The 16,100-nt window shown below is 38.3% G+C and overlaps 1 protein-coding gene across 12 annotated transcripts in view; it reads right to left on the reverse strand.

Moving 5' to 3' along the window:
• Positions 1 to 3,729: 3,729 nt before the first annotated feature.
• LOC105490475 (p21 (RAC1) activated kinase 3) overlaps positions 3,730 to 16,100 on the reverse strand; it is a 292,458-nt gene continuing 280,087 nt past the window's right edge. For 11 of the 12 annotated variants that reach the window (XM_011756150.3, XM_011756145.3, XM_011756151.3 and 8 more), the window contains 2 exons: positions 14,466 to 14,603; positions 3,730 to 10,719 (listed from right to left, as the gene is read on the reverse strand). In XM_011756150.3, the coding sequence (XP_011754452.1) occupies positions 10,630 to 10,719; positions 14,466 to 14,603 (228 nt within the window). In that variant the 3' untranslated portion in view covers positions 3,730 to 10,629. Of the gene's footprint in view, positions 10,720 to 14,014; positions 14,143 to 14,465; positions 14,604 to 16,100 lie in introns of all 12 variants that reach the window. The other variant, XR_011618400.1, reaches the window with a different exon arrangement.

Below are 16,100 nucleotides of genomic sequence, written 5' to 3' on the forward strand. Positions count from 1 at the left end.
GGTGGGGTGAGTGGCTTCTTCAACTGTGATGCCATGATGGTTGGAGAAAAGCTGGTGGAAAACCTGAAGATCTGAGAAAGTGAGGTGAGCTCAATTGAGTACATGGCATTTTATGAATCATTAAGCCTACAACTATGTGCTGGGCCTTACTTTTCCCATCAGAGGAACAGTGACTCCTAGATGGTCATAGAGGGTACACTGGCCCAGCACAACTAACACTGCACCCCTTATGGTACAGATGTTAGTGAAAATGATATTAAGGCTTTCATTTATTTAATAACATACGAAATGCTTTAGTTGATATACCATTTAAAGGAGGGGCTAAGTTTGGTGTTCATAGTGCTCAAAATTATACAGTCAATGAGTTAAGATCAAGGAGTTCACCACGGAGCTAACGAAAAAGGGTTTCATTGATCCTGAAATTGATGGCTTTGCTCCTCATATGAGCACTGATGAAAGGAATGTTCTAGATTACAGATACTTATCCTGATATTATAGGCTATTCTGATATTAATCCACATGCCTACATCATTGGTTAACAGATCAGTCCAAGTGGCATCCATGCAACTTCGCCATTGGAGAGTTATCCTGCATGGATTTGAAAAGTTCATAAATGCTGCTTCTTGCATGAATATTTTGGTATTTTCTCTCAATGTGGGGGAGAAAACCTTTATCATTCAGGACTTGGTAATATGATCCTTCACACAATGAATTATTTATAACATTTTGATGTTAGATGTGTTGGTGTTGGTGAGATTGATGAGACCACATGGAATCCAGATAATGTTTATCCAGAGGAGTTAGAATACTCTAAATTACCAACTGGGAACATTATTGTCTTTTCTACAGTCAAACCTTATGATAGACATATCTTGAAAGCAGGTTACAAAATATGCACTTCTGAATAAAGTGAAAAACAGTCTACCAAGCACAATGCTTCCACAATCAAAACAAAAATCACTGCTGAAGGTGGTAATGGACCAATAGCAGCAGAGATTAAGATCTTCATTATGGGAAATAGTTTGATAATCCCCGTTTTCTACTTGAATTCTAGAGGAGTAACTATCTTATTTACAAAATTTTAAAATACCCGAATTATGTCAGCTACATATATTTAAATATAAAAGGAATTTTAACTCCATTTGCTAATGTCTGTTCAAGAGAGTTTAGAATGAAAACCTAGTGGGGCTATTTATTTATTCTTACTGCAGGGTTTCAGTATACAATGTAAAGAGTCTTAATTTATAACATTAGAACATGGCATAGCCCTCCCATTTTGTAAAGCAAAGCAATTTGGCTTTACATATTATAAAATTAAAAGATATTTCTCATTATGAATTTTATTCTCCTGCAATACTGTTGGCTGAGAAGCCAGTCAATTCATGTCCACAGGGAAGAACTCATAAGCAATGATATTTGAATTCCCTGCATCCCCAGGGAGGAATCACAAGTGGCTGTAGAGAAAGTGGGACGTCCTACTATCTAAGGTGGGTGGGACTGGTGACAGGTGGAATTAATTTTGTGAGAAACTTCTTGATAGCAAAGTAATAGGTAGTTGGAGGTAGAAGTGGGCTGGGCCATGATACCCATCCTATCTCATTACCATGACCTCTGAAATGTCATAAACAAAGATGCCATGCAGTTCATTGCTTTTCTTATTGCAAATATTGTTGAGATAATTGTATATCACATGTAATTGTAAGAATGAAGAGAGATCCTGTGTACCTTTTACCTGTTTACCCTCAATGGTAATATAGCCTTGCTTCTTACTTGGCAGAAATGTCTATCTCTAGGAAATAGGACAAGGGTTCTCCGGGTAAAATACTAAAGTACATGTATAATAGGGCCACATTGCCAATTTCCTTTTTACCCCAAGGTTGGCCGCTTGAGAGAACATGTATAAATGTGTATGAAGGAATAACTATAGCAAAGGCTTAACCTCTATGGTAGGCAGCAGGCCTGTAATATGCAAAAGTTGACCTGACAAGCCCCAGTAAGGGAGAGGGGAAAAACCAAGACCAAACTTGCTCCCTGGTTCAGTGAGGTGCCAAAAACTGAAAAAGAACATCAAAATGGGTCCAAAGATATAGCAAAATAATTTGATTCCATGGGAAGGGTTTCTGCCATCAGCTATGGAAAACAAATAAAAAGTAATCAGCTGTAAAATTGCAAAGTGGTTGAGTCATCCCAGAGATCTGTCAGCATCAGGGACTGCTGTGTATACTGCAGATACAGGTAAGTAGAATGGCAAGCACAGGAGCAATCGGACAGTGACACTGGTACAGGATTAGCAGAGGGTAGTGGTAATAGTGGTGCTTGACACAGGTGTGTGGGAAGTCAGCAGATGCCACCCAAGTGCCTGGGGGCAAAGACCTCATGGGATGTGGAGAACAACTAAAACCTGTGGGGTACTTCAGGTATTAGCCCCTCCTCATTTCAGTAGGAGGTAAGGAACTTGGATAAGGCTAGAGTTCCAGCAATCATGCTTATAAGGCTGAGCTGTGGAATAATATATTTATCATTGTTTGGGCCCTGCTCCTCCAAGTCATTGTGACAAAGGAAAATGGCTTCAAATTTTATTTTGTGATGGACGATATTGGTAATTTGCTAACTCATAGTTTTTCTGCTTCATTTAATAGGAATAGGAAAATACTTGGAGCAAATCCTGGCAAGAAAGGCTGGAAGGGTGTGAGGCTTGTTAGCTTGCTAGCAGGAGCTTGTTAGTAGGAGAGGCAGTGCAGTAACTGTGCACATGGGCAGTAGAGAACTTGGCTAAATCCTAGTTGCTGGAATTCTCATTCACTTGCCCGCTCATATTTACAGAAAATGTCTTTTTGGCTTTCATCATGGAGAGATTAAGTGAGAAAATTAAAACTTGCATGTAAGTACAGTGAACTAGAAAACCACCAAATATTTGGTAACACACATAATGCAATTGTAGGGAATATAGTACCAGTGTGTTTGCACTTACAAAAAGGTACAATATTATATACACATTCTTTAGAAGGAGTACTATGCCCACTGTACAAGTAATACTAGTGGAACAAACCTCCAGTTTACCAAATTGCTGGTGTCCTTGAGTCTTGAGGACTCAAGAGAGCCTCTGACAAACCTGGCTCCAACAGGTGCGTCTAGCAGCTTTTAACAAGCTTTACTGTCATTTAGTCACATTTACAGGTGATTTTTTTGAATAAAAGTTACCTTTAATACAAATATCTACAGTGTCTGACATGTAGCAGGAGCTCGATAAATGATTTTCAAATGTATGAGCAAATTAGTGAATGAAGGTTTTCAGTAATTTTGGTTGAAATGCCTCCTATGACCTCTGGACTTTGGTATCAGATATAAGACAAAACTAAACATTGTGCAGATGGTTTTGCATGTTCAGGATTTTCCAAGCAGAAAGATGATCAAAAACAAAGTATTTATGACATGTGATTTCTTTTGGTGGTTCTCCTTCATCTACATTCGTGATTTGCAAGGCTTTTGACCTGCATTGAGTATACACATTCGCCTCTCTGAGCTACTCCATGTAAACATCAGATAGAGAGAGACTCTGGGTCTGAGTTACTTAGTAGCAGAATTTGCAGAGCATTTCCTGTATTGCTTACAAGGCTGGGCATTTCCGTGACTCCAGACCTATGAGACAGTGATACCCTCTAACCTGTGAAGTAGGTAAAATGGTCAATGCCAAGGGGTGGATGGGAAGGTGACAGAAGCAATAGCTCATTGATGTTTGTCATTTTTATTTGCAATACTTTAGGTCCAAGTTTCAAACTGCAATATTTTTACACTCAAGACACAGTCATGCACAATCCATATTTCAATTTTCTATTGCTTCAACCACAATTTAAAATAACAATATTGAAAACAAAAATCCTTAAAAAGATTGGATGCTGAGGTCAGAAGGATGGAACCATACCATCAGCAGGTCGACAAAAGAAATAACTTACTTAAAAATCAAACAAACAAAAAGACCATAAATACCTTTAATCCAAAGTTACAGAAGAATTTCACTACACATGGTTTACAGATAACACATTTTGACAAAAGTAATGCTCAGCCAATTGAGATACAATTCTGATAAACAATGAAAATGTGGATCCTTCTCAACTTGTTTTGTGTAGATGTTATGAGTATCATCCCAGTAGACATCACTACCCTGTGATCTGGTTCCTCTTGGCTGAGGTACTGAGATTAAAAACTCAATGCATTAGTAGTTACAGGATTCTGTGAAGATCTTATCATCAATAATGAATATAGTATTTGCGGGTCCATAAAGCACACCACACACAAGAACACACATTGAACTCGAATTTTGCACTCAGGGCTGGTTGGCACTCTGCTGTAGGCAGGGAATTGGGACCATCCACTAACTAACTCCCAGTTTACCCTCTTTCCAGCAGTGTACTCATCATACAACTGGCCAATCACTGTGGGAGTTGTCATCAGAAATGCTATCTTTGGTTCCCAACAAATGAATTTGTCAACACTTCTGAATGCTAATAGCATGTAATTACTTTTTCATTTCTCTCTGCAACTTGTAAGTGTTTAGGTTCACTCTTAATAGTCTCAGCCATTAAAATGCATGGGCTCTGCTATCTTGTGCCACTTGAGAACTGAACTCTAGAAAGCCCAGCACTACTTCACAGGAAAGGAGAAGCCCAAGCACAGTTATATTCTAGCAAGTGTGACAGTGTGTTTCTGTTTTAGCAGCAAATACTGGTCACAGCTTAAGGAAAACCAGACTTTACATACAGACTGTATGGAAAATGAAAACTGGGAACAGTCAACAGAAAATGGACATTAGAACAAAAACAAAATGAAACAACTGTAAACGAATTGGAAGACTGCCACAAATTTTATCAACATCCCCTATTATTATGAACTTCATTTGCTTGATTTATTTTGTTGTTGTTGTTGAGACGGAGTTTCACTCTTGTTGCCCAGGCTGGAGTGCAATGGCATGATCTCAGCTCACTGCAACCTCCACCTCCCAGGTTCAAGCGATTCTCCCACCTCAGCCTCCCGAGTAGCTGGGATAACAGGCGCCCGCCACCACACCCAGCTAATTTTGTATTTTTAGTAGAGATGGGGTGTCTCTATGTTGGTCAGGCTGGTCTCAAACTCCTGGCCTCAGGTTATCCACCTGCCTTGGCCTCCCAAAGTGCTGGGATTACAGGTGTGAGCCATCACACCCAGCCCATTTGCTTGAATTTTAAAAATCATTTTACATACTTTTTTTATCTAACTGCAACATAAGAGACTCAGGCTTAAACATGTGATATTTGCCATCACTATAGCAGGCTGAATTTTCAAGGCAACCTACAATGCCATAGAATGTTAGACTTTTGGAAAGACCCTAAGGATTATCTAGTCCAATACACTTATTTTACAGATAAGGAAACAGCCATGGAGAGGTTAAGTGACTTGTCGAAGGTCACATGGCAATTTAGTAATAAAGCTCATATTAGACTCCAGGGCTCCTTCTTCCTAGGCTAGTATTTATTCCACTACATATGACTCTTGGGTACTAAATCTGTTGAACATTGTGCCTGCCTTACTGCTGGTATTATGGGATAGCATTTGCCTGATGGCAGCTTCTAAAGGAGACTCCGATGGCACTAAGCAGTTTCTAAAAGTTTATCTTGCAAGTTCAACCCAATTAAGTGGCAGTAAATGCTACAAGTCTCAAAAAAAAAAAAAAAAGAATACTTGTACACACAGGTGTACACATGGAGGTGATATCTCAGTTCCTGCATTTGCAGATTCAGTTAGACAGTGTTTAATATTAAACACATTCCCAATGCATGTTGGGTTATATTCATTTGGTCACTTAAAGGAGTGTGGATCAGAAAAGGAATGAAAAAACTAAAAGCTAACCAACAGAAAGACTATATCAAAAACAAATCTTTTATGAAAAATTCTTTCATAGGAGAAATATTTCCATTATTTCCAAGTTCCCATTTATTTCCTTCCCAGTCCACATGCAAATATATGTTCAGAATTGTATGCTGAGTTCACTTCAAATCCCAGGCCCATCAAACTGTCAGTTTACAAATGCTGAATTTCAGTCCTCTTGTTCAGAGCTCAGAGACTGGGAGATACTTGCACTACTGGTCATACCTTTGTTTAACTGAATATTAACTGCAAGTAGCTTAGATAAAGACCAAGAGATTCAACTGGGGATGGCAGGGTTAAGACTCCCCTAAGTATTTTTGTATTGAGAACAACCAGTAAAAAGCCAGTGAGTTCTCTAGGTATAGGGTCTGCTTTCAGTGAAACTAAGCAACATATCTGAGGTGACTACCTCATTATCAAAGTTCTCACCTAAAATTTCTTTGATGAGTTAGAAGGAAATTCTTCTCCTTTGGTTAGATGGTCTCCCTTACTCTTTAAAAATCACAACTACTGTATACAACCTATAAATAGGCAAAAAAAAAAAAAAGCACATGGAGACCATCCCAAGTCAAAATTAATAGAACTGTAACTGAACGCCAAGAGGCAGACAGTCCTAAATATTTGTTTAATGATTTCAAAGTCAGTTTTTAATTACAAGTCATAACTTCTAATGAAAGTAGTGGGACTTGCCCTATTGGTTATTAAAAGAAGAACCCTACCTGAGTGATATACAGTAAAATCCTGTTGGACAAGAACATGGTGGGAGCTGGGGATTTTATCCTTCTATTCCTCCAAAATTCAACCTGAGAGTCTGTCAAAATGTTCCAGAAAGGTAATATCTGCAACAGATGTTATCAAGGGGGCTAATATAATGGTCACCCCTCCAATCTAAAACAACCACAAAACAGACACCCGAATGCCATACCAAAGCACAGGGCAGACAGCCTGTTTTAAAGCAGAAGAGTGTGTTTGGAGTTCTAATAGTGACATCTCCCTAGCTTTAACTTATAGATAATAGTCTCCTAAGAAAGCACGTGCCATACCCAAGCGTGTGCCAACCTCAGCACCCAGGCAAGTATAAAGCCTATGGAATAATTGTAACTAGCAAATATCTGTGCCCTGCATGCTCTGGGCTCTGGCCAGAAGGCATCTGCTTCTGGCATCTTTTCTATGTGTCTATAGTTTCCCTTCTGCTGTTTATTTATTATAAAGCAATATTATAACAATATCAAATAAAATTTTAGAAAGAAAAAAATTCACATAATTCCACCACCCTAATATAACTGATTTCAATTATCTGTGTTTCCAGTCTTTGCCCATATGCATTTCTTTTTATGTAGTTGTAATCCCTGTTTATGTTATTTAAAAGTGATATTATAGAATCTCTCATAACTGGCAGCCTCATTAGAAATAAACAACCCATTGAGCAAAGGAATATAATTATTTACACGATCTTTGAGCTGAGAAATATCATTTATAGACAAACATCTTAAACTATCAAAACAGTTACACAGACAACAGGAAGCAATTTCATATTTCTTTTTCTTTTAGCAATGGAATGTGCTTCACCGGGGAGGGATAGATGTAAGGATCAGGTGGTTAAACTCAAACATTGGGGTACACTTCACAAGCCTGAAAGAAATCTGAATAACATAAAGAATAAATACTTGAGTTAAATCTTCTTACATGGGTTGGCCATCCAGTAGCCAAAATGGAACATGGACGCACAAATATTTACAATGACACACACACGAGATCAGCAAGAACGAAGTCATTACCCAACATGGTGACTGATCTGAGGGATTGTGTCATCTGAAAATCCTCATGGGATTATGACAACGCACTGGATCCTTGCTAACAACATTAACGTTCTTTTCTTTTTTAAATAAATAATCTCTACTGTGCTTCTCACCCTTCCCTGACTTTCCCACTGCCCTATTCCTATCTCAGGATATTTTGGAATCAACATTGAAGGATGTGCCCTCGTTATCTCAGGGCACACTACCAACATTAAAGATTTGGATAGACTCACCTGTGTCAAGATGAGCTAAAAACAATCCAGGGAAAGAGAATAAACTGTTAACAATCTGGAGTTCAAGTTGCTCAATTGTACCAAATGTGAATCCTTCAGCATCATTGTGGCACGAGAAACAGCTTCTTTCTAATACTTATTAGAAATATACATAACTCTCCAATACAGGGAAGGGGCTTTAGAAGCTGTTCTCATTTGAAAATTTACATAAATACACATTTATAAAAGTAATCCCTCCTGGGATATATTATTATCAAATCTTGGTACAAAGTGGTAGGAAAGAAGTACCTGGCTCCTCGTTGTTAATATGCTGAACTGAAAGCGTAAGAGAGAAGCCATTTCTCTGCCTACAGTGATCTGAAGGGTCACTGCTCCAAGGTCTCCAAAATAACAACAAAAAAGGCCTTCTCAACATGTAAGGGATGCTAACTGATGAATAGGGCTTCCTAACCAGGTTTTGGGCTCTCTCCACTGGCAGGACACAGTCACCAATGTACCAATGTACTGATTTTATTTGCATCCCAGGATTTCATTGAATTTCCCAGCACTATGAGTGAAAATTTTTTTAAGTCCTTATTTTTAAATGAAATCAAAATTAAGGCCTCTCTCTCTCATTAGAGCAGTGTGGCATTAAAATTACAAGCCCAGATTCCTTTTTGCAAAGTATAACATAGTATGCTTCAAATTAATATTACCACTTCATTTTCTTTTCACAATTATTGTTTTATCCCACTGTGGTCTTTTTCAAGGGGAGGAGGTCAAGTCTCTCCCAAATTTTACAGTCAAAGAAAACAATAGGGAAAACAGGAAATACACCAGTGGGGTCATCTCCTAAACATAAACACGTACACTATATAGTTTGCTGAAACTCGAAAGAAAGTGCTTTCATTTTAAGATGTGGATACATGGATGGTTAGATGGATGGATGTACCTTGGCAAAGAAGGAGAGAGGTCTATGTAACTGATCTCTTTCCCCTTCTTGCTGAATGTACATAGGTTCTGTTTAGATTCTTTGTATACTACAAATTAAGAAGCCTTCTATAACACAAATTGTTAGTTTTTCAAAGGCTTAGAGAAACAATTTACAAAATTGTCAGTACGCTCAAAAGAGAGGCATATCCTTTTCTATACAGACACCCTCCAGATACTTTTCTACTCTCAGAAGATTCAGAAAGTGCCAACTGTTGAATTTTTAATAAATAGATATATGGTGAAATAATAGTCAAATTTTGTTATTTTCCCCAAGCCATATAAGGAATTCTGTTGGACTAACATTTCTTGGGATATTATTGTAAGTTAAAATTATTTTCTACTGGAGAGAATTTCAAGACTTTTATGAATATGCTTTTGATATTCAAAAGCCCAAAGGACTAAGTATGAACACACCATATTCCGAAACAGAAATAGGTGATACATAGGGAAAATGGGAACAAGTACTTAGAGCCAAATATTGATTGGGATGTAGCCTTCACTGACCTCCCACTTCCTGCAGAGTTGACTGTTTATTATATCACCTTTCTCCAGATCTTTAAAAAACTTTTTTAAACATTATAAATTGTCAAAATAAATAATTTGTATCATAAGTAAATGATGGTTAATGAATCTATTTCCTCCTGGTATGCCTATTTTACAGTGCATATGTTTCATAAGCACAAGAGAGGATTAATTTAGGTATCATTATCTTTGTTTACTTAATATCAGACAAGGATGTCAGTATTCTACATTTATCTGGTTTTGGCTCTCAGAGAAAGTCCCATCTTTGTTTAAATGTGGTTTCTCCTATGAGGATTTCCTAGGTTCAGAACCAGAACTCACCTAGCAGGGTGTCACAGTTTCAGTGTGTCCTCTTTCAGGTATTAAGGAGATTAACAACCTGGTTTACTCAACTATCTTTTAAGCATCATTGTGAAAATGTGACAGGATTTCACCATTTGAGCTTTATTTAGATATACACTTTTTAAAAAGCCCTTCCTGAACACACATATTCCTCTCCACTTTTGGAAAATGTCTTAAAAGAAACCTTTTCCAATACAAATGCAGAAAAATAGGTACACAAACCAAGCCACCACTATAGAAGAAGAATAAAAAATTGCAACTCTATTAGGGCATGGACTTCCACATGTTCACACAGTACTTGCTCTGGTATTTTTTTTTTGTTTGTTTATTTTTGTTTTGTTTTTGTTTTTGTTTTTTTGCCTTGCTTTTTTTGCTTTCTTTTTTTTAGAAAAACATTTTGACATCTTTTTTTTTTTTTCTGGACATCTAATGACAATGCAAGTGAAAAACATCACATTGGGTAAGGAGTTTTGAAGGAGGTTTGAATGCAAGAGGGACTACTCTCTAACTTAAAAACAAACACAACACTATGAAGAGGGAGTGTGCATCTTTGAGAAACCTTTTTCTTCAAAGTGAGTGCACAAAATGAGGGGATTCACTACTGGCTCTTTCGCTTCACGGTGGAAGTGACCACTTTATGGTCACTTCAACATTGCTGCCCTGTTTGGGCTGCGATTCAGGCTTACAAATAAATTACATAATCTGAGGGAGTAGGAAAAAGGCTTATAAGAAGTTTCTATTCATTTGAAAGGTAAAGAACCCCCACCCCATTTGACTGTCTTTTCTTCCATCTTTCCTGCAGCAGAGTTTTATTTCAGTCTTACTCATGAGGGAGATGGTGAGGTGTAAGGCTTGCAGTCTTAGCGGCTGCTGTTTTTAATCGCTTCCTTTGCAGCGATAATCAGAGGAGTCAGGCTGGAGAGAGGCTTGGCTAATTTTAAAAATGGATGCTGTAAAAGGAAGGAAAAAGAGGAATTATTGGAATTCTTTCCTCCAACAAGTACACTACTTTACATTTTCAAGCAGCCCTTTTTAATTAAGATATATTTTGAATACTCAATTAAATATCATTTAATTAAAAACGGTGCCAGTTTTTGTCCCTCAGATGTTTTTGTACTTCAATGTCATGAAATCCTCTGGAAGCTGACTGGCAGAGTGAGAAACTCTGAGGGATCTTATAAAATCTCACTGTGTTTGCAACAGTCTGACTCTCTGATTTTCCTAAACTGAAAAATTTATCTAGAGAAGCTGTCATGCTTGGAAAAAGTGTATTTAGTTAACTACTAAACAACTTTATACAGAAACCAGTGGCTTACTAACTGCTAAACTCAACAGCCGTGCCTCTACCATTTCTCTTTTGGCCCCTCTGCAGTACTTAATAAAAGTGAATATCCCTTCCTTCTTTGAATTTTATTTTTTAATTTTTTGCCTTAGAAGCATGTGACATTCTACCATATTTGGTCTCTTCCATGCGCATGTGCACTGAATATTCCAGCTCCATTTTCTTCCCTGGTTTCACTTCCTCCTCCTACCTCCTACTCATGAGAACTTGGCTGCCATCTCTTCTTTTTTTTAATTTAATTTCTTACAGATCTCATTCTCTTTCATGGTTTCAACCCACCATCAGCTTTATGGAGATGACTCCTAAATCCATAGTGTGTGACCTGATCTCTTTCCTGAACTCTGGTCCTAGTTTTCCTGCTGGATATTTCCTATGGGATGTTCTTCCGTCACCTTAAATTCAACATTTAAAAAGTTATGTTACAGTCTCACAAGCAGGGCAATCTTGTGTAATGTAAGCTACAGGGGCTTTGGAGTCAGAGCACTTAGGTTAAATCCTCATCTCTGTTTATTAAAATGGTTAAATGAGGTAAGTGGCAGTCCCTTGTAAGTTACATAGGGTCAAGAAATGTTAGCTATTATACTGTCTTCCATCACTTGCCTTCTTGCTGAATGCTGCCGTTGACTTGATAGCCTGAAGTCACTTTTGTCTTCCTCTTATGTTCTAAATGCAATAAGCTACCAGGTACTCTCTTCTCAACGTCTCTTACATTTATCTCTTGCTTATTATTATTATTGTTTTTGAGATGGAGTCTCGCTCTGTTGCCCAGGCTGGAGTGCAGTGGCATGTCTCAGCTCACTGCAACCTCCGCCTCCCAGGTTCAAGTGATTCTCCTGCCTCAGCCTCCTGAGTAGCTAGGATCACAGACGCATGCCACCACACCTGGCTAATTTTTGTATTTTTAGTAGAAACAGTGTTTCACCATGTTGATCAGGCTGGTCTCGAACTCCTGACCTCAGGTGATCCACCTGCCTCGGCCTTCCAAAGTGTTAGGATTATAGGCATGAGCAATCACGTCTGGCCATCTCTTGCTTTTTCTAATTCAGTCCTAATCATCTTAATCCCAAACCATAACTCCTCCTTGGTCTCCCTGTCTCCATTTTTTTCTTGTTGCTAATTCTTACCACATACTACCAGATTAATCTTCCTAAACAAAGTTGTCATCATGCTGTCCCTCAGACATCTTCAGTGTTTCCCCACTGCCTACAGCCCCAACTCTTAAGCCTGGTGTTCAAGGCCCACCACAGGATTATCTCCTGCAGCTTCTTTACTTGAACTCTTTATTTCAGCCACACTTTCTAGGTTCTGTTCCTATAGACCTTGCCCGTATGTCTTTGGTTAAACCCTAATACTTCCTTCCATTTGAAATCCCTTCCCTTATTTTCTTCAACTTATCTAAAACTGATCACTTCTTCAAGGCCCAGCAGACCTCTTTCCTGTTTGCAGACATTTTCTGATCACCCCTAGCTTACGGAAGTATTTCTCTAATCAATCATGTCATTTACTATTTGAACAGTTCTTTGGGTTGAATGAGTCTCTAAACAGCTTTGCATTATATTTTCATGTACCCAAGAAGGTTGTGAACGTCTTAAATGGAGGAATCATGCCTTTTAATAGGTTTGTATACTGCACTTATGCTTTACAAATGGAAGTTGCTCAATAAATATCAATTGATGGACAGAGAATTGTCTTAGGTCATACAGAAAGACACACAAATATTCAAGACCTGTGTCTTTTCTCCAGCCTTCCAGTGGGGTGAATGTCACGCATCTCTCGCCTTTCTAATCTTGGAAATGGCAATAATAGGCTAGAGTCAGAGAATGGAGTTGCATGGACTCAAAGAGAAATAAGGGCTGTTGCTTACATGTATAAAATGAAAAGATGCAATAAACTATTCAATTTAGACTCAAAATACAGTTTTGCATCAGTTATCTGACTGGTTCATATAAAAGAATTGTTGGGGAATGAATTAACTAGATAATTGATTTAATGATCTATTTAGCTGGACAGTCACATTTATCTGGATAGCCAGTTGAAGATAACTTACATCTTCAATTATCTTTACAAGAAAACATAAGAGGAATGTGTATCAGAATGTGTATGTGGAGTGGTGGGAGGGCTAAAAAGATATAAAAGTGATATACTCAAAAGTTGACTTTCATCTGTAATTTGAGGCTGGATTAATTAGAGGGTTAACAAAGGGCCATTCCAGATTTGACATTTTAGGGCCTTATGATAACCTGTGAAATGCTTGCAGGTAGCAGAAAAGAAAAGATGTAGTCTCTTCAGTTTCTCCAAAAAGGTCTATTCCAGGTATGATCTGAGTTAGGGTGGGATATTTTTTTGTCTGGGCATGGCTCTGTCTCTGGAGGGAGTTCAGAAACAACAGGAACAGGTTTTTCTTTCAGGGGGTAGGCTAGAACAGACAATCTGTGGTTAACGCGCTGTATAACCAAGTGTTGCACCTTCTGTTTAATTGGCTTATGTGTTCAAAATCACAAAGAAAAATAGCAGTCATTGTTCTTAGATGTTAAACGTCTTCATACATGTCCCTGAGAAACACTCCCCAGCAGTGAAGCTATGTGTATTATCCTGGGCACGAACTGCTTTATCAAATAAAGACATATTTTTATCTAAATTGGTTTGTGTGTGATGTATGGTAGAAAGTCAGACAATTCAGGGCTCATATCCCAGCTCTGCCATTCAAGAGCTGTGAGCCTCAACTTTTACATCTATAAAATGGGATAATAATGCCTTCCCTATAGAGTTGTTATAAAAATGAAATAATTTATTGAAAGAATTTGGTACATAGTAAGTATTATTTCTCATCATATATATTAATCCCTGAGAGCCATGAAAAGGACAAATGGTTACAGAGGCACTCACCACTGGATGGTACTCACCCAGGCAAGCAGGTGCCTGCCAATTGGCATCACAAGCAAAGGGGCTTTGATCAGTAAAGCATTAGAGTAGCAAATGCCATGGAAATAATTGCATAGTTATGTAGAGAATTACCTCCGGCCAAGAACACCTGCATACAACATCCAGGGGCACAAGTAAAGTTTAGAACAAAACACCAACACCAGAGGGTCACATTGCTTTTTTTTCCTTGCAAAATAAGACTCCAGGAAGAACAAAAGAGATTTACGGATTACACTGCCAACTTCTCAGAAGAAAGGCAACATGTCAATCAATCATGTATTAGATGCATGCCTATAGTTATGTGCCTGTGGTCTAAAATAAAATGGTAATAGCCTAACTCTAGACATCTCTTGACAGAGCTCTCTGTCACACATTGAGATGGAAAAGCTGAGTATAATGCCTCTCTTTGTAATTGTCCTATTTTATTTTCACCTGCAAAAGCTCCTTGGCAGATCCTCGCCTATCGACATCCATCTCAAGACAGCGATTTAAAAAGTCACGGAATACAGCCGACAGTCTCTCAGGATTCTGGAGCTCTGGGGTTCCATTAGTGGCTATCAGATACAATGCCTGTAGAAAAAAATAGAAAAATCCATTCGGCACATACATATTAAAATCATGGGTTGGCACAGAAGGCAAAAATCCAGTTTCTTCTGGTTTACATTCTGGGTCTTAATAATTCCACTTTAGAGAATGACACATATCTTTCAAAGCTTCTATAACATTTAGAAATGATTAATATTGGCAGTAACTGACGTGACAGTAAAGTGTCCTACCTCCAAAAACTTAAAAATAAGGTTATATTGTTGTCCTCCGAGAGTTAAGCCAGAAAAAATCCACATATAATGAATATGTGATTAAGTACCTAGAAAATTAAATCAAAGGATTGCCTGTAAATCTATTTATCTAAAGACTTGGAGAATACACATACATCCATTCATTTTGACCTGAGTATAACTTTGGGGAAATGCAATGGAAAGGTAATTGTGATTTACTAAGTGCTTATCTTGCTTGAAGAATGTTTGTGAATAGATGTAGAATGAAGAGAGTACATTACAGAATTAGGGAAGTACAAGGAACCAGAAGATGCCAGTGCCTGGATGAGAGAGGCAAGCTGTGGGGCCCAAGAACTCAAATACTTTTACCCTGTGGCAGCTGTATCCCTATTGATTTTAATTAGATTTCCCATGAAGGTACACCTACAATGAGAGGAAATATGAGAAAAATTGACAATAGTAGTCTTGGCACCTGACAATTATGGTAAAATAATAAGTTGCTAATAATCGTATATTTCTCTGAGAGCTTTGTAGTATAAGGCCACCACTAAGAGATGTCAAGTCATGATGTCCTGAGAGAATCAAGGTCTCTAGTCTTCCAATCAGAGAGCTGAACTCAGGACTATGATTAATTCACAAAGGTAAACCCATCTTTTTTTTTTTTTTTTTTTTTTGAGACGGAGTCTTGCTCTGTTGCCCAGGCTGGAGTGCAGTGGCATGATCTCACTTCACTGCAACCTCCACCTCCTGGGTTCAAGTGATTCTCCCACCTCAGCCTCTGCAGTAGCTGGGATTACAGGCATGCATCACCATGTTAGTAGAGATGGGGTTTCAGCATGTTGACAAGGCTGGTCTTGAACTCCTGAACTTAAATAATCCACCCACCTTGGTCTCCCAAAGTGCTGGGATTACAGGTGCAAGCCACTGCGCCCAGCTGAAGGTTCTTGATACAAGAAAGCTGGCCATTACTGATGCCTCCTCTCAGCAAACAATTCAAGAGCATTTAGTATGTACCAGATAGTTTATTAGACACTGGAGAGCTAAGGATGAATAAGACAGTGATCTTGCTTTGAAGAATCACGCAATTTAGTGAGGGAGAGAGACATATATAGAGCGCGACTGTACAGCGGACCAAGAGCTAATTGAGGAAACTAGAAAGCACTAAGTAAATACAAGGATGAAGTAGTTCACACCAGAGCTCAGAGAAAGCTTCACGGAAGAGGCTAACATTTTAAAAGGGTATTGAAGAATAAGTAGGAGTTTGCCTGCAGGTACTGCCAGGGTTTTACCA

This window comes from Macaca nemestrina, chromosome X, assembly GCF_043159975.1.
Source record: "Macaca nemestrina isolate mMacNem1 chromosome X, mMacNem.hap1, whole genome shotgun sequence".
Lineage (NCBI taxonomy): Eukaryota > Metazoa > Chordata > Mammalia > Primates > Cercopithecidae > Macaca > Macaca nemestrina.